This window comes from Pseudomyrmex gracilis, unplaced genomic scaffold (genome assembly GCF_002006095.1).
Source record: "Pseudomyrmex gracilis isolate BER0280 unplaced genomic scaffold, ASM200609v1 scaffold_12, whole genome shotgun sequence".
NCBI classification, from domain to species: domain Eukaryota; kingdom Metazoa; phylum Arthropoda; class Insecta; order Hymenoptera; family Formicidae; genus Pseudomyrmex; species Pseudomyrmex gracilis.
Genome location: NW_018020596.1, coordinates 36,812 through 63,581, shown reverse-complemented (window position 1 = coordinate 63,581; position 26,770 = coordinate 36,812). Strand labels below are relative to the sequence as shown.

The following is a 26,770-nucleotide window of genomic DNA, read 5'->3' as shown; positions in this document are numbered from 1 at the left end:
TTAGAATCGGAACAAGTTAGCGCGCGATGAGATCTCCGTTCTCAAGGCTGGACTGTGCGCGCGCGCGCGAGCGCTATACGCTATTACTACAAGGATTACGACGATATTCTAAAACGTCGCTCTTGCCGCGGCTAATTACCGTTCTCGATACGCCATTTTGCTCGTATATCACCACTTCACGGTGCATACACACCTACGGCGCGACTCTCGCCGTAATGACAAAATCGACGCTAACGTCGCGCGACCTGATGCGATTAAAACGACGATATAACCCGCGCTAGTACCTACGGTAATTGTAGATCGCGAAAAAAAAATAAATAAAAAAAGACGTAACGTCGATTAGAAAGTGCACACATTTATCAGTATTAAGAGACTCGGGAACGTAATTGGGTCTAAATTACACGCTTCGAACTAAACAAGCTCGCGCACCGATAGATATATACTCGCGAGCGCGACATAGTAAAGAAGACGCCAGGCGAGGCGGATGCAATCCCCCCAGGATGACTAATTGCTTCTCCGCGGCTGTGATTAATTACCGCACCTGCCGTAATATAGTAGTGAGGTTTAATTGCGACAGACGTAAAGTAACTGTTTCTCCAGACAGCGCGCATTCTTTTCTTCTTTGTTTTCCGTGTCTCGGTCAAGAAAGTGAAACACCTTCGCGAAAATTCATACTTTCTTTTTCCTTAAGAGATTCTTGCGTGTAAAATATTTAAAAGAGAAAAAGAAAACAACAAACGTAACCGACATAAATCGTAAATAATCTTCACGTCTATAACACGATTGTTTAGATCACAAAAATAAAATGTAAACGTACACATATGTGTGTAATCAAAGATACATGAATTTCTCTGTACAATCGCGCAAACATGTCTTCGCGAAATATCGGCCAGGCACACATCTTTGATTTTCGGCGCAGTGCTGCAATCATCATCACGACTAAAAAAAAAGTGCGTGCTGATCCGCAGTAAGTAAAAGGCTCATATTTAGCCGGTTCTTGTTACCACGGCGTTCGTTATTTTTCTACTTACAAAGGTGATCATTCCGTTAAAAAAAAGGCGGCGATATCACACGCCCCTGACAAATGTGACTGCCCATGCAAGCTTGGATATGGTGGAATATAAATAAATTGTTTTGAAAAAAAAAAAAAAATGAAAAGAAAAAAAAAACAAAGGGAAGATAAATATATTAACATCCGACACGTGCACGAACTCCAGTTACTCGTGAAAAAAAGAAGCCTACTTATATTAAGTAATCCCGCATACACACTTGCAGCAGCGCTTGCGATCGTGCCCCAAAGAACAAAATCTTTCCGGCTCGCGTCAAGTAGTCGTGTTAATAATCATTCCTTGCCCTCGAGATGAGGTTAGTACGCAAAAAACGGAGAGCTCAATCTGTCTACGTTGTATAGCTACAAAATCGTTAACTTGCGAACGAGAGAGTCTTCAAAAAGGTGCTCAGCGAATATATCCCAAAGATATAAGTAATAACTGTTATGAACGACATTTATATTACTTTTGTTTTTAACGCAACAATAAGATAAATTCTCAAAATTATGATTGAGATAAATAATGCGGTAAGATTAAAAAAAAAAGAAAGACGTTTAAAAACAATTAATAAAGAAACTTGATTTGAAAGCAGATTAAAAAAAAATATGTATACAAAATATATAATCTCAAAAATTCCGTCACCTTTTTAAGATACTTCTCTCGATGCGAAGACTCCACTGATCTACGATGAAACTCGACCAACCCTGGTGCACACGTTGCACTATCAAATTGATAATCAGCTACTGGTATTATGCAAACAAGAAGTGACGACGCCTAAACGATACACCGATATCATTCGGGACAAAATGTAGTCTACATGTGTATATGTGAGTGTGTGTATGTCAGTATAAAATGTATAATTGAGCGAGTCGGTGGTAGTAGCATGTAGTAACAATAATAAATGTCCAATTAATTAACAGTGAGGTGCGAAACATAGCAAGACAGAATAAAAAAGGTATATATTAACACTACTTCGCGCGCCGACCGGGTGTGAGCGTGTGGTGTTTCAGAAGACAACTATTTCAATGAACAACCAAGTCAAACAATTAATTAACCAATATGTTATGTAATTATATAATGCGTGAGTGCTCAACAAGGTGTCGGGATCAGAGATACGGAAAGGCCTATGTATAATTTGTGACTTGACGAGAGAACGCGCGGTAAGTTCGATTGTTTTTCTGTCTCCCTTCCTTCCTTCCTTCTTTTTTTCGCGAATTTATCCATATGTTATATATATATATATATGTATATTCCGCGTGTAAATTGTTTTTATTATATTTTATTAAACTGTTTATTTTTTATTAAGAGTAAACGCTTCGCTTTGCGTAAAAAAAAATTGATTACAAACACGCGCGATTTATCTCGTTTGATTCCGATTCCGAAAGCATGCGATATTTTCTCGTTTTTTCGATTCGGAGGTACAAAACGTTGCACTTTGCGGAGGAAAAGAAATAAAAGTGCACGCACGTGGCGGCAATGTCGGCGAAAGAGTAGAAAAGAATGAAGATGGATGTTCGGATCGCGACGTTCTCTAACGCAAGTAACAGACAGTAGTAGTCTCGATAGAAGATTCCGCGAACGATCGGACGAGCCAATAATCTGTCGAGAAAATTTCGAGAAAAAAATTGTTGAATACAAAAGATAGAAGAAAAAAATATTATATGCGACAAAAAGAACAATTTACAAAATCAATGACGAGCTAAAAAAGTTAATCGACCTACTTGTGTTTCGTCTTGTGTGCAAATGTGTGTGTGTGTGTGTGTTAGATGTGTTTTGATGGGTTAAAAGGGTTTTATGTAGATAAGAATTTAAAAAAAATTGTAAAGAACGGAATGTGTGGAAAAAATTAGGAACGGAGAAAGACGGGAGCTTAAAGAATACTTGAAGTTGTGACCGAAGCTGGCAAACAGCGATATAAAGCGCACAAAACAAATACGAGATTCAAGATTATATATATGTATATATATATATATATATATAATATATATATAGAGGGTGAGTTATAAAAGAGATAAGGTGGATGTGCGTGTGTGTTTGTGATAATGGAAGTGGCACGAGAGATCTCTTTTTTCTCTTTCGTCTCTTTCTCTCTTTTTTCGTACATTTAACTCTCTTCCTCTCGCTTTCTCTTTCTTTCTACAAGAGATCGTGAATCGTGGAATGTTAGTAATTATACTTATAAAACTGAGAGTATCCAGTGAGTTTCAGAGTTTCTATTTGAGAGCTTTCTTGAAACTGTCAATTTCATCATTGACTCATCGTTCATTCCCGTATTTTGGTCAACTTTTGGCAAAAATTTTACGAAAAAAAAAAAAAAATTAATATAAATAAATATCATTAACTACATCTCGTTATTTTACGATTTCAAATCTCACAATTAATTTGGTAATTAGCAAACTAATTATCGGGAGACCGATAGAACAGTATAATTATCAATAGCACAATTACAATACATGTTTATATAGGTGATTGATAATTATCGTTCGCAATTATATTATATTATAATCTAAAGACAAGATTTTTTAAGAATTACTATATTTCGCAGGATCAGACCGGACGCCCGAGGTTATACACAAGAAGGAGATGGGGGTGGAAGGAGGAACGCGGAAGGAATTTGGTTTCGGATGGTTCTGGCGGAGGAGGATGGACATATAAGAACAGTAGTACTCGTTGCAAAAACGAGGAGCCAACGGTGTGAGACGTTTCCGCCGTTTATAGAGGAAAAAAAAAAAGAAACACACGGCGGAATCGTAAGCAGCGTTTCTCTATCCTAAGACACATACGTGATTAATAAAAGAGGTAGAAGCATGGGCCGTTTATTATATACCTTCGATTCGCCTAGACAAAAGCGTGCGGCTACTATTTACATATATAATAATGATAACAATCAGATAGAGATATGTACGTATAACGCGTATGCACATATATGGACGGCGGATTCTCGTCGCGTCATATATGCGTATACTCGATGAACTTCGGAAGATGCAATAGTATAATATATACGTATCATGCTGTTTATATATTGCAGGTGGATTAGTATATAAAAGATTCGCCGCGGTGTGAACCATTCGTGTGTGGACAGCGGCTAAACTTTCAATGGACGTTGGTCTGATCCCGGAAAGAAACAAACGACAAAGGGAAGAGAGGCGTTTTCAGGACGAAAACCCGTCTCTCCTCGTGAGCTTACTTTTGTACTTCCGCTTCGTTTTTTTTTTTTGTTTTGTTTCATTGCTCTTGCGGTCGTGACTCTTGGTCTCGGTGGCTCTAAATGCACCTCGAAACTCCCTGGAACTACTCGGTGGTGGAACGACGACGGGAACGATGAGGAGAAGGGAATTGGTTAGAAAACAGCTTCGGGAAAGAGACGCGACAAAGTTTCATCAAATCAAATGGGCAGCATCTCCCGAGGGTCTCCTCCGTGACCGGAAGTGACGGTGATCGGATCACCCGATATACCGCGTGCCCGCTGCTGCCAATTGTTACCGAGAGTGTTCGATTTTACTTCATTTCAACTTTAATCGCTATTGCGATGTATAAAAACGTCAGGTAAACTCATTAGTTGCAGTTCTTTTTGTAACAAAACAGTTTTTAAGTTGTTTTCGCTCTTTAAACCATTTGTAAATACGTAAAATATAATTGAATTCAATTGCTCGTTGTTTGTAAATTCTTGCAACTTGTCTGATAAATTATTACCTTTGTTTGGCAATGTAAAAAAGACATAAATAAATAAAAGTTCGATTATTCGCAAACAGCAACGTAATTTTTCTTTATACTTTTTTCCAAACTTCCTCGAACGCGATGCCAATTTATTAATGTAGGCAACTGCGAACACCTGGTATATGAGATGCCGACCTTATAACCAATGGGAGCTACATAATGATAAAATGCGGAAGGCTAGCTAGTAAAAATGCAACAGCTCGTCTAACAACTACGAGAACTAACACCATTGGTTATATATATCGATATATGTATGTACGTGTCATTGGCACATACGCGACGTCAGAAAAGCGCGCGCACCGAAACATCTCGAGACGCGTACACATAATGTACAAAAAAAAAAAAAAAATGCATTTCTTCGTTTTAACAAAACTAAGAAATTTACTTTTTACTGCAATTAAAAAAATAATTAATAAGAGAGATATGTACAATTATATATAATTACATATAATTATATATAAATGTTTATAAATATAAATATTTTATACACAGTTAAAAACTATCGTTAATTAATATCGTCGGTTTGCGCACTTTTCTCACTTTGGTTTTAAAGAATCTCTTTTTCCAAAATGCTGCACTTCATTAGGGATGCCACATTCCATTTACATTGACGAAGCTTTCGAGAAAAGGTCTCTCTCACATAGTCACACACGATCACTCACTCGTTTGTTTTTATATCATATATATGACACGTTGCTTTTGCAGCATGCAAGAGATGCCGTTTATTTTCTTGTTTTTTCAATTCGACACTCGATGGCAAATAGTGGGAAGATTGGATTATCGCGTTGAATTATCGACGCGTGAAATTGTCATTTCACGTGCATTCTACAAAAGCAATGAGACGATTGAAACTTTTAGCGAAACTCGTGAGGGGATCTTATCGCTTAAAATTTAAACAAAATATATTAAACTCTCTGTTATCAAAAATACACACCAATAATGTAATTAATGTTTTCCTTTTTACAAATATATTTACTATATACATTTAATAATTTTAAACAATATGGCATGCAACAGATAAGTAATGCAATATCTTGATACGATTTACGAAATTTTTACATTCAAACATTTCGCTCACACTTGATACTTGTTGGTTTTGTCTCACTTGTGAACTAAAAGCCGGTAAAAAAATTATTCACTTACGCGTCAATTAACATACGTGTGTTGTTCGAAGCATCAGATCCCGTCACGCTTTTCGAAATCACTTAAGCACTAGAAACGATGGCGACACTCAACTTCTATTCAAAGTACATTTCGCGTTTGCTTGATTGCGCGCGCTGGTAGAAGTCTTGTGATATCTGCATTGCAAACAAGACGAACGATAGTGCCATTGTCGCTTTGAAACGCAAAGCTATTTACACATGTGAGATAAATGCCGCGCTTTTTCATTGTTATCTCAGATGATAATATAATTTTTCTATTTACAACTGATTGCGCGCTTATTAATTCGTCGTTCATACGCGTATTGCGGTAATAAACAGCCAATACCGATGAGTCGATTAGAAAAATAAAAGAAATTGCACGTATATATCGCGTACATAATAGTGTAAGTGTTGTCTTTGTTCGCGCGTCACAGAAATAAAAGTGCACGTCCCTCGAGATCCGTCAATCGTCGCTCTAATTACGACTCGCGCGAAAGAGTTTAATTACTTCTCTCGTCGTCGTCGTCGTCGTCGTCGACGCGTTCCACCTCCGGAAACTGAAAGCAGCCCATTTCGCGTTCTATATTACGTCCCGTGATTGGTCGTTACAAGTACGGATGCGCCGCGCGACATCGACTTCCTGTCCGTAAAGCCCGTCACGACCCAGACGTACCGGAATCAACTATAATAGTCCAATATGACGACTAATATGTGCTATTGCGAAGTTTTACGTTGTAGATTGATTGCGAAAATTTACACCGCGACGATTCAAATAACAATTGATTTCTTCTTTTTCGTTTACTGAATAAAAAAAAACCTTGTCGAAGTATAATGCAATGTGTTTGACAAAATGTCTGCGAAAACTGACTGCGAGATACAACGCGAAAGTAAGAAAAATAACATCTGCTGTACAAATACATATAAAACGCCACAATTTGTGACTTTCGCAAATACTTGCTTGTGAGAAAACTTTGGTAGCAAAGTGACATCGATGACGCAACGCGAAAAAGTATTATATAAGATAAAATAACATGAAAGTTAAAGACATTTCGAGAACTCTCGAGAACTTTTCGAAATGGGCGAGATCTTCCCTAGAGACTTATCTTTCACGATATTCTTGCGCTAAGTTTATTGAACTTTGTACTTTAACTAGCCGGAAATATCTTGTGCAAATCTGTACTCGAGAGAAGTATTATTTGTAAGCCGTCTCTTCTCGCACGCGTAATCCCCCATCGCGTGGAATAATTTCTAGATTCCGAGCGCGAGTTCTGTATATAAAACAAAGAACAGTTTTTCGATGAAAAATTACCGTTCTCGAATATTAAAAAACAAAAAAACAAAAAAAAAAAAAAAACACATCGCGAATAATTTGTTAGATTTTATTAGAATCGGTTAAATCGGGTCAAATTCAGAATATCGTCAGAACATTGTATCGAATGTCGTAATTAACAGGAACTCAAACGTGACCTCTAATCAACGATAGATAGCCACGCGTGACGTCGGGTGTGATATTGGGTTACCGGTTGCGACTTGATGAAGTGCTCTCCGAGTGTACTTGATGCAAAGACGCTGAATATGCACCGCACCGGTTCTGTTTGCCGGACGTTGGCTGTCGGCACGATGTATTACTGCGGATCTTATCCGTAAAGTCATTCTATCGTCATCCATATTGAGGACAATTTGCATTTCAAACTTTGCTTACTATGCGAAAGTGTTACATTTGTTTTTTTTTTTATACAGATCTTCTATTTTTCTCCAGAGTCGTTTGCATAAGCAATTGACGATTGCGAATGCGCAACAACGTCGCGAAGCTTTTCCATCGAGAATCGATATGGTCATCGATCATATTCTCGATATTCTTTAGAAAAGAATAATAATACCTAATATAAAAGAAAGCTCGGCTTTGCGTAGCTTTGAGATCCCGAATTATTATTATTATATCGAAAATGACATTATTACGATCGACGATAAAAGGCAAAAGACTGTGAAGCAACTGACAATGGCACTTCGTACTTTGCGACTTTGTGACAAAATTAGCATAAAAACGTGATAACGGAATGTCGCCATCGCGCTGCAAAGAAACGTGTAGCGACGGATATACGTAGTGGTGGCAAGGTTGCGACAGCACGACTTCGCGTTCTCATCAAGGAATATCGCTGTTTTCTCGGAATGCGATATTAGTTTTTGAGCCTCATCGTATCGAGGATACGTATATACACGAGCGAAAACGGCGGCGGAACCGCTGTTCGTGATGCCGCATCCCTTAACAAGATCATTACGTTCTCCGCGACATCCTCGCATCCAGAACGCCGACAACTTCTCGGAAAACTTTTCCAATAACCGAACGGGAGAAATTGTCACATGTACACGGTTGCAAAATCGAGTCACGTTCGCGGCGCCAATTTTCATGGATGCCGTGAACATAAGATCGGCGAAAAGAATAAATAATAAAATGATGTAAAACGCGAACGCGCACATTCGACAAGTAATTGCTGTAAACGTAGGTTTCTGTAAAATTTGTGAAAAATACTCTTATCTCACGTTATTTGATGTACAAACAATATTTGGAATTTGAAAACTACATGTATGTGCTTGGTAATTCGAATAATTATGCTCTACGTTCAAATTTTATCCAGAGGCGTAGAAATCCACAGAGAAAATGTAAAAGATACGTTTGTGGATGCGAGGATTTCGTTCGGCGACAATATTAGCTTAAAACTAAACGATATTATCGAGAGTGGGTTGACAGGGGTGGCTCGCAGCCTAAGGGCGACGTAAGCTTACCTTGCTTCCTCTTTCGTTAAATATGATTTCCACATCCAGAATTGGCCCGAATTGCTGGAAAGAAACAAAACCGTGTTCCGGGTTCAGTCTGACACAAGATATGGTAGTAATTGGTATCAAAGTAAGTTTTAATGGAAAACTTTGTACTTCGCTAGAAAAATCTTTTTAAGTATCTCAAGGAGATAAAAGCAAAAAACAACAGAAAATAGAAAAGTAAACGCAATTTGTAAGCCTCGCGATTTCATGGCGGAAGACCATATCCATGAATAAGACACAGTTCGCAAAATAAACAAGAAGATAGAAATCGACTTACCCCGAACATTGCCCTGAGGTCAGGGTCTCGGAAGCGGAAGGGTATGTTGCTGACATGTAAACGCTTTGGTTGACCTTTGAGGTCGGTGCCTTGTGTCGCTGTTGCCGGTGTCGTCGCGCCCGAGGTGACAGGTGCCAACGCGGCCTCCACTCCACCGTCGGGGTTACTCTCATTGCCAGGTCCCGGTGTCGGCGCTGGTTGTTGACCGCCACCTCCCGCAGCAGCAACCGCCGCTGCCGCGACCGCAGCCTGGAATACCTCCGACTGTCGTCGGAAAACAGACATTTCAAACGTGCCTCTTCCCCTAATGACGCAATAAAAAACTAAGAAACCGCACAATCGTACGGAACACAATTGACACAATAGGACTTGTAATGGAAAAGTAACACTTTCGAGGCTTCTGTTTCCTCAGACCGAATTTCTGACGACTTGAACGAGTTTTGTTCATTCAGAAATAAAATCTCAAACATTTGCACGATTTATTATGTGAGAAACATGTGAATATAAATAGAGATGAAAAGTTTTAGCTTACTGGAGAAACAGATATAAACGACGTGTCAAGTAATTAGCGCACGGCGAACAAGTAAATCAANAAAAAAAAAAAAAAAAAAAAGAAACGTGGAACTGTCAAGGCTAATAAATAGCGCAAACAACGCAACTGCGAAGTTTAGTTCGCGATCCAACTTCGGCGTTGGAAACTATAATGCACGTTGACATAATACGAACGGTAACACAGAGTTGACGCGAGGTATAATAATGACTGAGTTAGAGAAATGATGAAACATTGCTCTGTGACACGATGTGACACGTTATATTATATTTGGATTAACTTTTGCAATTTGTGTAGCTTACGATTAATATGTAATAATGTACTCGACATATCTTGGAAAATACCGCATAAAGGATTAATTAGTCAGAAACGTTATACAATGTGATAACAATTATTTATATTTATTTAAGCACGCACTTACGTGATTCTTTATATCTAGACAGAGAGAGAATTTTATTAACTTCTTACGCTTGAAAAACGCGGTGCATAACGCTGTTGCGTGGCGCTGTGACTGATTACACCGACGAAGTGGTAAATCACTGCCAATGATTTTGTGTTGATAATTCTCTTTTTCAACGTAATAAATTACCTACCCTACCTGCCGCACAGAGATATAACTTCCTATTTTAAAGTTTTACGGAATTTTACAAATTCTAACTTCTCGCACTGTAAAGTTTTTACGCGCGAAGCTAAAAATACGTCATTAGCGAGAAATGTGTAAATCGTTTAAAGTACACATAACGTTCTTCACCACACGTTTTTCGTATTACGCGCGCAATTAAAACGTCTAAGATATAGATATATATGTACGACCGTTATCCAAGTCCATCCAATCTCACGCGGGTTGTAAACAATGATTTACCGCGAACGTGTACATGTACCGCAACACATATAAAACAAGAATATGATCGTTTACGTTAAGTCGGAAACTCGGCGGAAGCTGCGAGTGGTAATATCTGGAAGTGGTCAGCCGAATGGCCGACCTTATCACGGCTGCACTACTAACGGCGGCAGTCGAGTGAGAATGCGCGCACTCTCCCTCGTGCGATCAGACGCAGCTGCGCTACTTTCTCGCCAATCATTGGAAATACATAAAACCGTTATTTGTGATTAGTAATCCATTTTCCTTATTGCGACTGGAAAGCAGAAAGAAATAAATTCTCGTCGACAGTTGTTTATTGTTCAATGTAGTGCGCGATGTGCGTTTTCGCGTGTATATAAAATTAGCGCCAACCGAATTAGATGCGCACAAATCATCGCGCGCACATGCGGGAACGCACGAGAAGTTTACGTGCAAGATAAATCCGACAAATTATGCAAACCGCAGAAGACGGATAATGTCATCAAGCGGGGAAACGTTCGCAAATTCTGTACAGTTCGAGAAGCTTTTAGCCCGGTATGAATAATAGAGACATGTCGTTTCCACGGCAAGGATTTATAGTTCCAAAACTCGAGCTATTTGTTTGCTCTTCAGACCTTTCCGGTCCCCGCTCTCCTTAAAGGATCAACAAAAAGATTTACGACAAAAGAATGGAAATACATCCGTCCGACAAATTACCGCTGTTAACTTTTACTTGTGTCTTCTCTCGCGAGAAATCAATGCATTTTACATCGAACAAAAGTTGTTCCGATACATATTTCAAATAAAATTTCGAGAAGTTCAGAAATGTCCCACTGTGCTTATAAGAACACTTTACTGTTTACAGATAAACATTTGAAGGTTATTACTGATGTATTAAAGTACGCGTGTTTTTGATAAAAGGCGTATTATTGTAATTTAGCTTCTGCAAATGCTCGGTTCGATATTTTTAGTATCTGCGCGATTTAAAAATTAAACCAAGAGTTTGCAGTAATGTCGGTATTTTTCGAGTTCTGCAAAGTTTCTAATCTTTTGTAAGCGAAGAAACTCAAGTAACCAAAGAGTGATCAAGAAAAGCGCTTACTGCTTTGCAAAGGTCCTAATGCTTCCGAATGAAATCTCGGCGTAATGCGGCGAAAAACAATAAAACAACGCGCAATGCATGAACAGCGCGGATAATCTGGCGTTGGAGAGTGCCGGGCGGACGGGCATAATTCGTCCGCTATATCTGACAATTTCAGAAAGTTCCAGACGACGGCGGTCGCGACTTTATATTCATTAACGGCGAGTCGCCGTGGAAGAAAAGCGAAAAGAGAGATGCAGGCAAATTTTCGAACCCTCTGCGCGAGCGCATATTGCGAAGTTTCGCGCCGGTGAACTCGGCGAATAGCAAGTTCCTCTTCAGCGTATTCGAGTGCCGGCAAAGCGGCCTCGACTTCTCGGCAACTAACGAACGTCGCTCTGAATACCGCTGACGCTTTTAGCGAGCGAGCGAGGAAAAAAAATAAAGCCAAAGAAATTTCCGCTCTTTACGATACTTCAGAATATGTACAGAATGTCTCAAGATTCTCGTGTTTCTTTTCATCTGCTGATTCCTCGTCCAATTTAAAATTGCTGCTAAGTATAAAATATGTGAAAGAAAGCACGCAGAAGCTCTGAGACGACTTTTATAAAGAACTAACATAAGAGGTATAATCACAATAATGGCTACACAGAAACTGTGCGCATACATATCGTATTCCTAAAATTATTTTATGCGCGAAGTAGTTTCAATTTCAAAAATAATCACGAGCGGAGAGAAATTTCTGCAGTGTCTCTCTTTGTCAAATACAATTCCGCTAATTTAAAAAATATAGGCACGATGATGTACATGTACGTTACAAAACCGGATTACTTCCGGTCGTGCCGCCGCGGTCGCGAACGCCGCGCGCCATCGAAATTTTCGCAGGAAGCTATTCAGACGGCGGATTGTTAAAACGAGGGTCGTCTCGTGCGAGTTAACTTGAAAGAGGACAACGGCGTTTCACCTAATGCTGGGAAACTCGAGAGCCGCCATTGCGCATCTGTATGCCGCCAGATAACTAGAAACGCACGCACCATATGCGCGGATGTGTGTGTATACGGAATATATGGATGCTACGTGCGTGTTATAACGGTGCGCGCAGCGTTCTATTGTTCTGGTGAATCCAGGATTATGCAGTGCGTTGCAATATTATAGAGAGTTGAGGAAAACTCGGCTAATAAAGTCAAAAAAGAAATAAAAAAATCACATTTGCGCTCTGTGCGGGAAGTCAAAAATAAACGCGCGCGAGAAATAAACGAGAAATACCCGCGCGATCTACATTAACGGTCGTTGTTGTCGGTGATGAATTACACTGAAATTTCCATAAACATTACTTTTGTCACCGCATTCGTTATGCATACAATATCGCAATGATACATAAAAGTGATGCTTTTGCATTCTGTAACGCGACCGAGCGCGAAATCAATTATCGTCGCGAACCGCGAGTATCCGACCTTTTCCCGATATTTATTTAGCATTAACGCGATCGTCGTCGTTATCCCGTCGTTATGGTACCGCGGTTCGTAACCCACGGTGGTGACCGTAAATCACAGAGGGAGGAAACCCGACTGTGCGACATCTCCGAATGGTAATGAATCGGGGGAGAGACACCCGACCGACGCGTCGTAGCGAAAACGCATTGTAGCTTCGGCTTTCCACGCACCGTCGACGCGGAATATGAATTTCAAGTGAATTAATGGCGCCGGATTATATCTCTCGTAATATCTGTACCGAGTGACGTTTTCTCACCGACCGTTTTCGAACGGAAAGGAAATTGAAATTGCGTCGTGATCGATCGTTGTCATGTTTGTTATTAATGGTTGAATTCGAAAATGTCACGAAAACCGCAATTTATTTTCTTTTTTCTCAGACATGACAAGTTTACTTAAATTTAAAAGTCAAATATGAAAAATAAAAATGCGCTTGAAACAAACGATCAAGAAAAAAATGCGTATGTTTCCGAGAGACTCTAAATAGTCACGGCATTATCTCTTCTATATATCTCGCAAGAAAATGCACATTTCTTGCTTTATGAACCGCATGTAGAGAGAGAGAGAGAGAGAGAAAAGCGGAAATTCTTTTATTCGCCGGGGTAAATAACCCTTCGCACATCAACGCGCATTCCGTTATGAATTACAAGGGCCCTCTTCGCGGAATTCACTCTCTCGTCGCCAATGCGACGACGTCTCCTCTCCATTCATACGTGTCTGGAATCATTGACCGTCGCCGCAACTACGTGACAAGACGACGACCGCACCTTCTCTCTTCGCTCTGGAAAACAGGAGGAAGAAAGGAAGAGAGGTGTACAGTTCGAAAAGAGGTTCTCCGGTGTACACTAGATTCTCGAAAGAACACTTGCTCGCGAGAGAGGCCACTTCGTCGGATCGCAATGTGAAATTACGCATTGTCACGAGCCACACGACAACGTTTGCAAAAGAAACTAACTACTCTAACGAGAGCCTATGATATATAAGCTGCATGACCTAGTATAACGAAATGCTTGGAGAAAAATGTTTTCCAAAGAATCTGAAATTTCTTTCATTACTTTATGAGACTAATGAAATTGAGCGAGTATTGGTAAAAAAATATAATTCTATGATATATATATATTTTGTCGTATTGCACATGAGACTTCTCTCTCTGTCGAGAATTAGGCAATCATTAAAAAAAAAAAAAAATATTTAGTCGATATTGATTAAATCGACTTGTCGGCAGAAGTCAAAGACGTTAATTAAAGATGAGAACTTACGATGGCTTGTTGATCAACTCCATTTGGAGGCGGAGGCGGACTGAAGCTGGTAGCTGTCGGCGCACCAGGGGCGGAGGGATGTGGCGCGCCCGCGGCGGGCGGCACTTGGGGCCCGCCGGCCGGGGGTGGTTGCTGAGGCGCACCGGCGTTCTCCTCCTTTACCGGCACTGGCGGTGGTGGCTTAACGTCACCGGCTGCACCAGCCGCCCCCACGACGCCTGCAACTCCGTTCACCGGAGGTGGGAAGACACCCCCACCATAAGGCGCAGCCATCCCTGTCTGCACCATATGCTGCAAAAGAAAATAGAATTTTCCGTTAATAATGACAATTTTTACTTGCAACGATAAATCCACATGAAACATCAATATATTAGGAACTATTTTATTATGAAAAATATTTCGGTTCTCTAGTGAGACAAGAGATAGAGAGAAGCATTGTAAACCAATACACATTCTTTGATAACTAATAATATAATATAGCGTATACAAACATACGCGAGAAAACTCATCAATATTCGATAAAATCTTGTATAGTTTCGCGATAATGGAAACGAGTTTACATACAAAGAGGATCTCTATATATAGGAGGAGAAGCAGGAAGAAGAGTTCCACGGCGAGGCGAACGATTTACCATAGACAGCGGAGGGTAACTATAATTTATGGTTCGGCCCCGGGTCGCGCCATCCACAATCTCGCGCGTGTGGCAGGTTACAGATGGTTTGTCCAGTTTCTCCCTTCTTTCGAGATTATTTCTGAACGCCCCCTCGACACCGCGCAGCTACGGGAGAGCAAGGGGCCATTTGTTATTCCTACCTTGAGCATTTTTCTGAAAACTCGATTTAGACCGGATTTCGCCGATACGAGAGCGAACGGAGATGAACTTTTCCGAAGAGAGAGCTACGGTGTTCTTTGTTAAGTCTGAGAAATGAAGGTCTCGGTATCAGCAATTACGAAAGATCTGACAGCAACAAAGTACCGCGGATCTGGATGATTCCTCACGCTTGTTTCTGATATCCTTGTCTTGACTGATAAATTAACAACTCACATTTGTAAAACGAAAATTTCAAAAGTGACGACGATATAACATTGTGAAATATAGCGCAATTTAATGTTTCATTTTTCTACATTCAGACTATGAGAAATCTATTTCAATATATATTTTACGTCGTAATTTCATACATACTATACTCAGAAACGCGAACTGTAGATTGAAATTAAAAAATTCCGATATTTAGTTTTATTTATTGCGCTGTCTATATAAATGTTTTTTTCTTTTCGAAACATGGTTTCGCAAAGTTTAATGCAATTTCAATTACAGTCGGGGAACCGCGCGTACACACAAATTCAATCATTCTCTCAAACTTTGTATCACGAAGACAATTTTTTCTGCCGAGATTCAATTATACGAACACATAGAGCAAGTGAAACGCGAACAAACCCGCGAGAGGGACGGACCGAATTTCCCGAAGTCTGATCACGATCGGCGACATTAAGAAAAAGAATCTACCGATGAGCAGCAAAGACACGGCGAAAGAAAGAAGATAATTCGGGAGAAAGCGTTGCTCTTCTCTTCAGGGACAATCGATAAAAGGTCACGTGAAGTACTACATTTTCCCGAGAAGAGGGAACCTTTCGAAAAGACCTCGCGGCGAATAGGATAGAAGTTCCGCGCGAGAAGTATCGGGTCTACCTAACTTCGCCCTTCGACTACTCCTTATTCCGTAGCTCAATATCAACGAAAGAGGGAGTAAGTACAGCGAAGCGCACGTACACACACGTGAAAAGGGTGATCCCGACCTAATTTTCCCTCGCTGAGAGGGAAATATATCTTCGGATTGGCCGGGACGCTACACACAATTCACGTGCAAAGACTCATCGTTACGAAGATAAAGAACTTTACTCTTTAATAAAAGATGAGAATTAAAAACGCATTAATCCGTCGGTCCGGTAAGTCCGAAGAAATATAAAAACGGCTTCCGACCGTCGTCGTTAGTTGCTCCGTTAAGTGATTTTTCTAATATACGTTGCGGTAAGTATTACAGTACTCCTCAACACACAAAAAAACGCAGCATAGCATAAACCGTTTTACAAATCATATAATACACATAGAGAGATGTCAGAAATAACGCATGAAAATCAAACTAAAAAAAAAAAACTCAAAAAATAGAGAGAAAGAAATGAAAAAACAACACGTGTCTAAAGTCATGTGACTTTAGTCACATGTCTTTAAAAACTACCGTGCCTCTTGACAAGAGCGGATCTCTGCTGGAATTTTCGTCGCGTTACAGAGTCGAAATGTCTTCGTCGTGATGGCTGCCGGAAGTTCGCGACGTGTTAAAATTAAACTCTCGAGGCGTGTTAAATCGAATCAAATTTAAGTCACGTTTACGCTCGCGGGATTCTACAGCCGGAAGTTTTCTCTAGACTCTGCACACACGTTTGAATAAAATATTAGCGATCTTATATTTTTTACTTGTGTGCTCGCTTGTGTCAAACTTACGTTAACGCGTTTGTCATATTTAATTTTGTTTAAAGTGATCGTCTTATTCTCGCTCGGTCAACGACAGTTTTTTATCGTCTGCTAGTAAAATTTTTGTTAGCTCGCGGACAGAATGACGCTTTTCGTACGGCGGCGCTACATACAAGGGACCATTCAGAGCATGCTTCCCCTTCGACGCCAGCGAAGCGTGTCGCCATGCTGGGCCCCACGAAGATCGCATGTACGAGCATAATGAAAAAAATTTTAATGACGCCACGCTAATTCGATCAGCTTCCTCGGGCGTAGAGAATGAATGACGAAACGCTTCTCATTCCGTTTGTGAGAGCGCAATGCACTCATATTGCTTAATTGGATATTCGAACAAATGGTTATCTCCGAATGGTTACGCGATTCATCTCCTCGTCGAATTCACGGGCGCCGCGGCGCTCTAACTCGACCAATATTAACTTCAATTTAATTGTCGGAAAACTATCGATTCGATTTGGATTAAAAAGCGCGATATGTGTTTAACAAAATTCAGAATTTATTTTAAAAAACAGTATTTTTTTATGTTTATCTCCATTGTGACTGTATAAAAAATACTTTAAGCGCGAAGGGAGATAACCCTATGTATTGCAATCTCACCCGTAATAGAGTATTCAACAGAAATTACATCGTTAATATTACACCTCATATGTTGGGAGGAACTGGTACGAACTTTGAAATGTCAGAATTATCCCAACGGAACGTGTGTGCATGTACACATTGTATATATGTATCAGATAAATGACCTATTTCGAGAGTGCCATCGACCAAACAAGATGGCACTTTTCGCGTGCACACAGTGTCTGTCTTATCGACCAAAATTGGGAGGTTGGGAGGCAGATAATCGGCAAATCAGGGAACTGGTTTGTCGATCTGCGGCGGAGGATCAACGTTGTTGGAATTGGCAGTAGAAAAAGCGAATGCTCTAACGACGGGAAGAAGCTATTTCGTGCGAGTTGCAGCAAATTGTGCGAATTGAAGCGAACTGCACAATTGTCTCATCATTGGGCTTGCGCGCAAAGTTTCGCGCGCACATAGCATTTCGCAATTTAATAATTTATATGAATTATATTGCAAACGGGGCCGCGAGGATTTTACAAACTTATATGTTTGAATATAACAAAGCGCGGACGATGTTGTGAAAATAAATTAGCTCGCTAAATTGAAGGAAATAAAACGTATCGTAATTAGGTCAGTAATGCAGACTGTTATATTTTAATCTTTTAATTCATGCAAAACTCTTCGCCTGCTTTCTGCAGATTAACTCGTTTTCATCTAACGCGAATGTCAAATATTTGATTGCCACCGCTGTATATAAATTTGCGCAGTTTCGCAAGATAAATTATTACAGTCAAGATGATTATAATTTCTAATTAAACAGTCGGAGAATTATATATGCTTTTCAAATGAGTTAACTTTATAATAAACCTGGACACTGTGCAAATAATATTTAAAAAATGATAAAACTATCATTTTTGAAAATCTATGGTGTAACAATTACACGTTTACATATTATGAAGATGCATCAAGTTCGGCTTTTGCGAAGATGTTATTCACTGCTGCTCTTCCGTAAAGCACAGCCCAACAGCCATTACGTCGTATCCAGAAAGCGAGCAATAATAATTCAGCGGCAGATGTACACGTGCGCACACTTGCGCGCGCGCAATACATAAACGGAGTGCTCGTAATTTAAGCATCGGGCTTTCGTTTTGAGTGCTTACACGAGAGTGTGTCGACATGGAGCGGTTTAAGCTTTCGCGACAGCGATCTGCTCTTGGATTATTGGGGGTTTCAAAAGACTGGTGGTGTGCGGTGGCCACCCTACCTCGTCCTTTCGATGTTTTGACGCCAGCAAAGCGAACGCGAGCCGCCAAGAATAAACCTGAAATCAATAGCGAACGCCGCGGCTCGATAGAAGGAGGAAGAGAGACAGCGGGATGTTTTCCAACCGGTAAAGCTTAAAGCGCATCCGATAGTACATCTTTTTCTGTGTACTTTGTGGAAGGAAAAGGAGACAGATTTGTCGTTCTATGATTAAGGAATCGTTCGACGACGATATATAAAAAGAGGCACGCGATGAGGAAATCAACTCTTTATTACGTAATATTTCTGATCTGAGTATCCTCCCGCACGTCGGGTAAACTTCAAAGAGCACCGACGAAAATCGTAGAACCGTTTTACAGCATTTCCTTCGTTTTCGTTACGCCGTTTTTTTTACGCAACTGCGTGTTTCGTGTAAAACTTTGCTGCTCACACCGTGAAATTTTCAAATTAAGGTTATCACGCGACTCGCTATTGTTAGGATAGACGTATATATTTTGGTTCTCGTCGGTGACGAAATCGTGACGATCCAGCCAATTGGTTGTAATGCGGTGCGGGCGAGAGTCCGATCGCCTCCATTCTCATTCCTGACTCCCCCTCTTTCTTTCTTTCCCTCTCTTTCTCTCTCTCTCTCGCGATCGCACTCTTCCTCGTTCTCCTCGCTCGCCGAGTTAAATACTCTAATTCGCGTTAATGGATGGCCCGTTGCCAGTGGAGAACGTTTCTCTAAAGAGTCTCTTCCCGAGTCGGGAACAGAGCGCGTTCACACCGCTCGGGCCACTTGGGCCCTCCTCTCGTAATAAGACGAGGCGTCGGCCGGTCGTCTTGTTGCCGGTCAATAGCGGGCCCTGTCCTCGTGAGAGAACCGCGGCTCGGCGTCTCTTTGCCGCGCGAAGGAAATCGCCCATTTGATGGGAGTGCCCGGCTGCATCATTGCGATCTTATGTTGCACAGCTAGTAGTCGATGCGCACGTACACGGCAAAGCGTAAAAGTCACATGGAAGAGAGGTCTGTGGTAATTACATCCGCAATCGATCGTCGACATCGATCGGCTCTTCCGTCACGTAATGAGAAACGTTACGTAAATAACTTCGCGTGCGTCTATTTCGTATTCCGCGGTAAAGTCATCCTGGTTAAATCTATATGTTTTGTTTGCGATTCTTTCATCGGAGAGACGTACGGACAGTTCGACAGTAATCTATCATCGCTCGATAAACATTCATATTAATTAATTGTCAGAACGTTGGATAAAACATAAATCACAGGACTGTATATCGACGGTAAATCGATTAAGAAAGTCGAATAAAAATGCTGTGCACTGTTGCGGAATGCATTTTTTATCGACACCGAGTATTAAGAATTGACAGTGTTCAATTCGATTGACGAGAGCAGATGACCAACGCGTTGATTACAAAGTTATCAAATTCAAATTAGAATCGGAACTGTTCGAACGTTCGACGAAGAAGCTTTGATTTTCAATATTTTATGGAAATTTGTAGATTTGCGAATAAAGTGCACGTGTTCGTAAGAATTCCCTGAGTCGTTTAGTCACTTCGAATCCGCGACCCGAGCGTAACAATTCTATTTGTCATGCTCGTTGCTGTGTATCTTCCAGCCGGACGATGTTTGCCCTCGCATGAAAGTAGCGGTAAGGAACCGCGACTCGGAGGACAGATCGGTCTATGTTGCTCGATAACGATCAACAAACGTGTATGTACCGCTCCGAACGTTTATGGTTGAGTAATCACAGAGAGTACTTGTGTTTACCAGTCGACGAATTGACAATTTCAAAGGGAGTTCAGTCTGTTTTGTCAAGCGTGTGTGGGACGCGTCCGTTTCTCTTCCTACGTGTGCACGTAAAGTTTGCACGCACTACTGTACCTAATGTTGACTACGCGCTTCCTTTCCGCGGGGCAATCGCTATTTTCGTCGGAACATACACGCTCGAGGATATCACAGCGGCGGAGAATTTCGCGTGTTTTTTATCATTACAGACCGCGAAGAATTTCTCTGTCAAAAAAAAAAAGAATGAGAACTCAGCTTTTATACGAGTTTTATTATCGTTAAACTATATTTATCTCCGTGCGGGTCTAAGATTACAGAAGAAATTTTACGCATCACCGAGACTTTATTGGCTATAAACACTGCTTTTGCGCGATGTCGTCTTGATATTTATTCTTGCCATATTTCTCTCGTTTCACAGTTTCTGTTCATTTCGCGTTTCACAGAATAAATTTTGTATGCGCGGTATGTTATTCCAATTAGATTTAATAAAAATGTACACATTGTTACAGTCATATTTATTTACCGATGATGATCAAAAGCAAAAGTCACCGTGCTTTTATCGCAAAGAGCGTGCGTTTCTGTAAACCGCGAAAAGGTCAAACTACACTCGACCGATTCGCCCGATCGTTCTGATAGTACACTGACGACAAACGCGTAGCCCAAAGATAAACATCTAAACGCGTTTCGAGCCATTTATACGCTATTTCATCGACAATCGCGTTTACAGTACGAGAGAGAGAGAGAGAGAGTCTGTGTGTGTGTATGTGTGCGTGTGCGCAGAGCAGAGTAATAAAATCAGCTCTTGCATCGCCACACAGTACGCCAAGCGGTGCCTTTGAAGCGGTTTCGCGACAACTATTCGACCGCGTGAATTGATATCGTTATGTGCGCGCAATACATTGTCTCGCGAAAGTTTTCCGTAAATCGTCTAAACGCGAAACAAACTCTTATCAACGACGCGTGCGCCGAATCCGACGTGAGAGTCAACTCGGAAATGAGTCCAGTATCTCGAGACTCGCGAAATACGAGCATCGAGAGGAGAAATCGCGAAGCGAGAGGCAGGAAATTGAAAAATTCCGCGTCCTCCGGGAGGACGTCAGGCAACCAACGTAACGAAATTTTGTCGTTCGTCGAGTCCGAAGATGAAATCGCGTTCGAAAAACGGCTGACTGGACTCGTGTACTTTTTTTTGCTAATCTCCGGATTGCATCTCGACGAAAGTGTCGAGTTAAAAATGATGTTCGAAATTCTGAAATTGTAAGTGAATATTTCTACTCTCTAAATATCATAGCGGACTCTTCGTTGTTGACGTGTGTGTTATTCTACAATTAATAGAAGCCTTGAAACACCAGTATCTTATGAGAACAGTCAAACTATTCAAGGTATATCTTCACGAAGAGAGAAAGGTTTCTTTCAACGATATTGCTCTCGCTTGTGTGTGTGTGTGCGCGCGCGCGCTTCCGGTTTAACTCTTTCAATCCCGAAACTTACTTAGTAATTACGTACCGACTTCTTCACCAAAGAGTGTTATAAAGCCGGATAAAAATGATTCAACAGTCGACTCGAGGTAATTAACGGATCAGAGAATGGGTCACCTTCGCGCGCGATAAAGTTCGTCCGATCAATTTTGTGACTGACGGCAGCCATTTTATAATTAAGATTTCGTCGTCAGACGCTTATTAATACAGAATGCTAAAATGTTGTCAACCTCTCCTCTCTGCCCTTTTCTCCTCCGTGCCGGAGTATAACGGACGGCTTCGACCCTCTTACCATAACAAGAGGCTTACCCGGGAAAATGGGAGTTCTCCGGCAAGTCACTTGTGAAGGAAATGTAGCGCGGCATTAAAGACGGATTTTATGCGAAATTTCGTAACGTCAATTTTCCGCGGAAAATTCACGAAATTAATTTTAACCGTGAATGTAGAGCGCTGTGTGCGCATGGGTGTCGCATTCAACGTAAAAGAGAGCGTTTTCGAAAATGCGGCATGTTATGAACTTTAGACATTGATCATAATCTATTGTAATCGAATAAAGGAGAGTTTTTGCGTGATTTTGTTTTATCCCCACGGGGATAAAGGAAATTTCTGCGAAACCTCGTGCAAAATCGTGAAAAATTAATACGTCGATACAGTTGAGAACCGCTGCTAACCCAATGAGAGCATTATTATTCGGGCATGACATTACCCCCTCGAAAGATGAACCCTTTCCGGGCTTATTCTCTCATTCTCCCCTTCTGTACATTGTTCATCTACAAAGGATACGCGCAATAGCTTCGAGAGAGACAGAGAGAGAGAGAGAGAAACAAAAGAGAAAGAGAGAAGAGAGACAGAGATAGAAGGGTAGATATTTACGTCGTACTTTCGAGGACGTACGTTCACTCGAAACATGTATCGTAAAAATAGCGATAAGAGGAAAACGAGAAAAAGTAACGAGAATCTAGCGAAAGAGAGTAAGTGAATAACGTAAAAATACAAAAGTGGTCTCATTGTAGCAAATTTTAGATTTGAAAAGTTGTTACAGCTGGGACATTAACGATATTAAAAAACTAAGTCGATCTATCGTTATTTTCAACAATTTCGCGTAGCATACGCCTTGAATAATACATCATTCACAAATCAAATGTGAGAGCGCGCTATTGGAAAGTTCGCGAATTTCAACTTTTGTGACTGAAAACTATAACGAGCGTATCAGAGAGACAGAGAGAGAGAGAGAGAGAGATAAAATTAGCGAGTATCGGAAAGGAAATTGAAGGAGATAATTTCTCATAAGGGTCTCCGTGTTGTTAGGCTCATAATGGACTATTCAGGCGTATAAATTAGAAGACTCTTAAGGATGAAACCCGGTGGACTGTGTTACACGCTCCGGTCGTTACATCGCTCCACCATCGTTAACTCGGCAAGATTATCGATTCTAACGGCGAGTTTCCTAGAAAGATATTGCGCGCGGCGTTTCTAAGAGGTCATCAAATATTTTCAAAATTTTTTTAATAAGCGATGACGAAGTTTCTCACTTATACATTTCGAAAGATGATACTTGCATAAAAAAAATATATCACGTTGTAGTAAAAGCTTTTAGTTATTATTACGGAATCTCTCTCCCTCCTTCTCTCTGTGACAGTATTTTTTCTACTACAAGACAACAACGCCACTAACAAGCTGAACAGCAGAAATATTCAGTTGGAAAAAGAATTCCGTTCCTCTGACGATTCCGATCTAATTTCGGACATGCGGTAGGCCATGTGCGAGTTTTCACGAGTGACAGTAGAGCGCGCGCATTTCCGAAGAACTTGAATTTGACCTCGGGGCAGATTCACTTCGACTGTCACGTCCACTTTTTGTTTCAACCCAAGAGATTGTGAGAGAAAATATCGGTCTCTCTTTTATTCGGAATTGATATACCGCGTTCGACAAATCGCACGTCATTTCTCAATGTAGCAACTAGAAATATCAAAGTATGCTTCATCCGTGATACGTGACGTCTTGCGAGAAACTCTTTGTACCGTAAAGATCTGACATTTTTCAAAAGTTCGACAGCGCGTTCGATATTTCCGACTAAAACGTTAAAAAACCAATCAAATCCTGCCGATTTGCACGGTGGAATTTAAATTACATCGCGGGCAACGTCTACTTTACTGTTATTCGGTTCTTGCTATGCCGAGCACAGTACTCTGATAAGCGTATCGAGATTCTACAACGCAGCGAAGCGTCTAGATAGAAGCTTCAATACATCTCTGTTCTGATACTAGTGTTCTCTATAAAGAGAAAATTTAACATCTTTATGCGATTATTTAAATGAATTAAATAATAATTTACAGAAGAATGAGCTACTTAATTTGTGACTGAGAAAAAGTTACAATTGTCATGTTACGTTGATTTCTGTACGAAATAAGAGAAAAAGATTTTGTTTCTACCGCAAGTAGTGTATGAAAAATTTCGACAGCGCCCTTACACCCTTTTGGCGTCGTTGCCGCGGGGAAGGCGTATTTTCTAGACGAACGATAAATGGAACGTGCCAGGCCCGCGAGCTCGTTTTCGCAGGACCGTTAGTAGACGCTTCGGGAACGAGGGGATCGCTCGGACGGATTTTGGCGCGGTGCCATCCCCGGCACACAAAGACCCCATGCTCGAGAGATCGCGGCCGACGGACGGAGGGGGTTACACCGAAGGCTCGGGCTGCTCTGCCGCGCCGGTCGATTCGTACTAACCTGCCTCCGTATCGCGACCGTAACCTCCAAAAATCAGCAGCTTCGTTGGAACGGTCCAGATCGCGTTCCTTTTCGAGCGCGCATTGTTCGCACGAAATCCTCCGGGATTTATCGGATCACCCATCGGTTTTACCGGCTGTCAAAGCGAGCAGGATATATATATATATGGAATGTTCGATGCGAAAGAATGACCCAAAGACATATTGGAAATACGCTTTAAAATATCTATTTGTTCGTTTATAAACTTGATGGACGTTTGAATTTCACATTGCTACAGTTTCATAATGAAACACTTCAAAACCAATTATTATGTAAATACACGTATTTTTTTCCTCAAACATCTCTCGACATAAATAGCGATTGATATCGAATAATAACCACGCTTAAATTCCCGTTATTCTCATTATGCTTCGGTGTTTCCGATAATAATTTATATTACATATTTTTCATATTACAAATATTTTTTTATATATTCAATATATTGTCCCCCCCTCCCTCTCTCTCAAATCTTTAGATTTTATTCATACTGCCAATAAAACGATTCTGCAATGTAGATTCGTCAATGCGATCCGCTCCTCATGAGCATTTAATTTAATCGATTCGCAGCTCGAAACAAAAAATAGAAATAAGTGAACTGTTTTTGTCTCTTTACAAGCGTCAGCAACACGCAGCAGGCGAATAAAGCTTCAACTGCGCAGAGATTGTTGAAGAATATGACGATGACGAAAGTGAACGCGAAAAGAATACGGCATGGCGAAGCGACCGAAGATATAAAGCGACGGATTACTGCGGCGATTTGCGACGCGCGTTGTGACGTCACTTCCGGCCAATCAAAAACCATCAACGCTCCGCTAGCGATCGCCGGCGCGTCTCCCGTTCGCGTTAAAGCGTCGTTCACACGCGATTTTTCCTCATGCATCAACGGCAACTCGAGATGCTGTCAGAATCTCAAGTTTAATTGAAGACAATTCCCAAGATGAGAAGACATCTTGGGCGAGAACGTTCGAATGAGAAATACAAGATATTATTTTTATTGTTTTCGAGTATGTGTATTTTATTTTTGATTAATTTTTAAGAGAAGCTGAAGCGACATTTAAATATGCAGCATATTAAACAACTGTTGTTAATTGTTTAATTAACTGTTTCTCTATTTACTTATCTAATTAAATATTAATTAGATAATTAATACGTGTATGATGGAGAAGTTTTTAATTTATTTATGTGCGCAATGTTATAAAATTTGCGAATAGCGCTGGACCAATGAGAAGACTACACGATACGACTGAATTCTGAGTGTTTTCGGAGATAAAATGAAAAGACGTTTTAAGTTTCCCGCCGCATAGACAAATGACGGAGTGGCCTCATTGAAAGGCTGCAGCCTAGCTCGAGTTTATGACAGTGTCGTTACACTCAATTAGCTTCACTGATGGCCTTGAGAAGCTACCATACACATACACCAAGCCACGGTTCAGCTAACTGAAAAATGAGCGAGTGTGTCCAATAATTTCAGCGTTAGGCCGATCTAATATCCTTTTACACTTAATTGTTCGTCGTAATATGTACAAGCAAAATGAAAAACTCTCGATAAGACAACAGATAACTTTTATGAGGTATTAAAATCTACTTAATTAAATAGTAAGTTAAATAAGTTTGTGTACAAAAATTGATCAAGACGTTAATAGTCCAACATTTAAGTCAATTGTATTGACTAATTTCATTTCTCTAATTATTTTTCAGACGGAAGAGACAAGTTTTCCGACAAAGATTCATTTGAAAGTTACAGGAAAGTTACTCTCTGCACAGAAAGAAAGAAAGAAAGAAAGAAAGTCCGGTCTGTATGCCAAGCGTTGGCAGACGTGCACGAATTAAACCTATTTGTTTCTCGAAAGACTGGAAGCGAACCAGCAATAGCCTAAAAAGACAGCATAAAAAGAGATATAACCGTAGATACACACCAAGCATCTTACTAATCCAATCAAAGAGAGCTGCAACGGTTACGTCATCGTTTCCTCGTAAATAGCATACATGTATTCATTCATTCCACACAAGTACGATTCGTCATTCGCGGGGTATGTGATTTCTTGAAACAAAAACACAATGACTATTTAATAACTATTAATATTCGAGTGTGTTTGCTAATAAATCATGCTTTGCTTTGTGGTTTTCCGTTGTACTAACTAGCTTGAATCCATCCAAGTTTCTGACGAGCT

General features: G+C 40.6%; 1 protein-coding gene across 5 annotated transcripts in view; it reads right to left on the bottom strand.

The window, feature by feature from the left end:
• The window catches only part of LOC109863688 (RNA binding protein fox-1 homolog 2), a 120,633-nt gene that overhangs the window by 60,696 nt on the left and 33,167 nt on the right, over window positions 1–26,770 (bottom strand). For 4 of the 5 annotated variants that reach the window (XM_020444113.1, XM_020444112.1, XM_020444116.1 and 1 more), the window contains exons 2-4: window positions 14,227–14,517; window positions 9,006–9,269; window positions 8,693–8,746 (exon numbers count right to left, since the gene is read on the bottom strand). In XM_020444113.1, the coding sequence (XP_020299702.1) occupies window positions 8,693–8,746; window positions 9,006–9,269; window positions 14,227–14,514 (606 nt within the window). In that variant the 5' untranslated portion in view covers window positions 14,515–14,517. Of the gene's footprint in view, window positions 1–8,692; window positions 8,747–9,005; window positions 9,270–14,226; window positions 14,518–26,515; window positions 26,589–26,770 lie in introns of those variants that run through there. The other variant, XM_020444115.1, reaches the window with a different exon arrangement.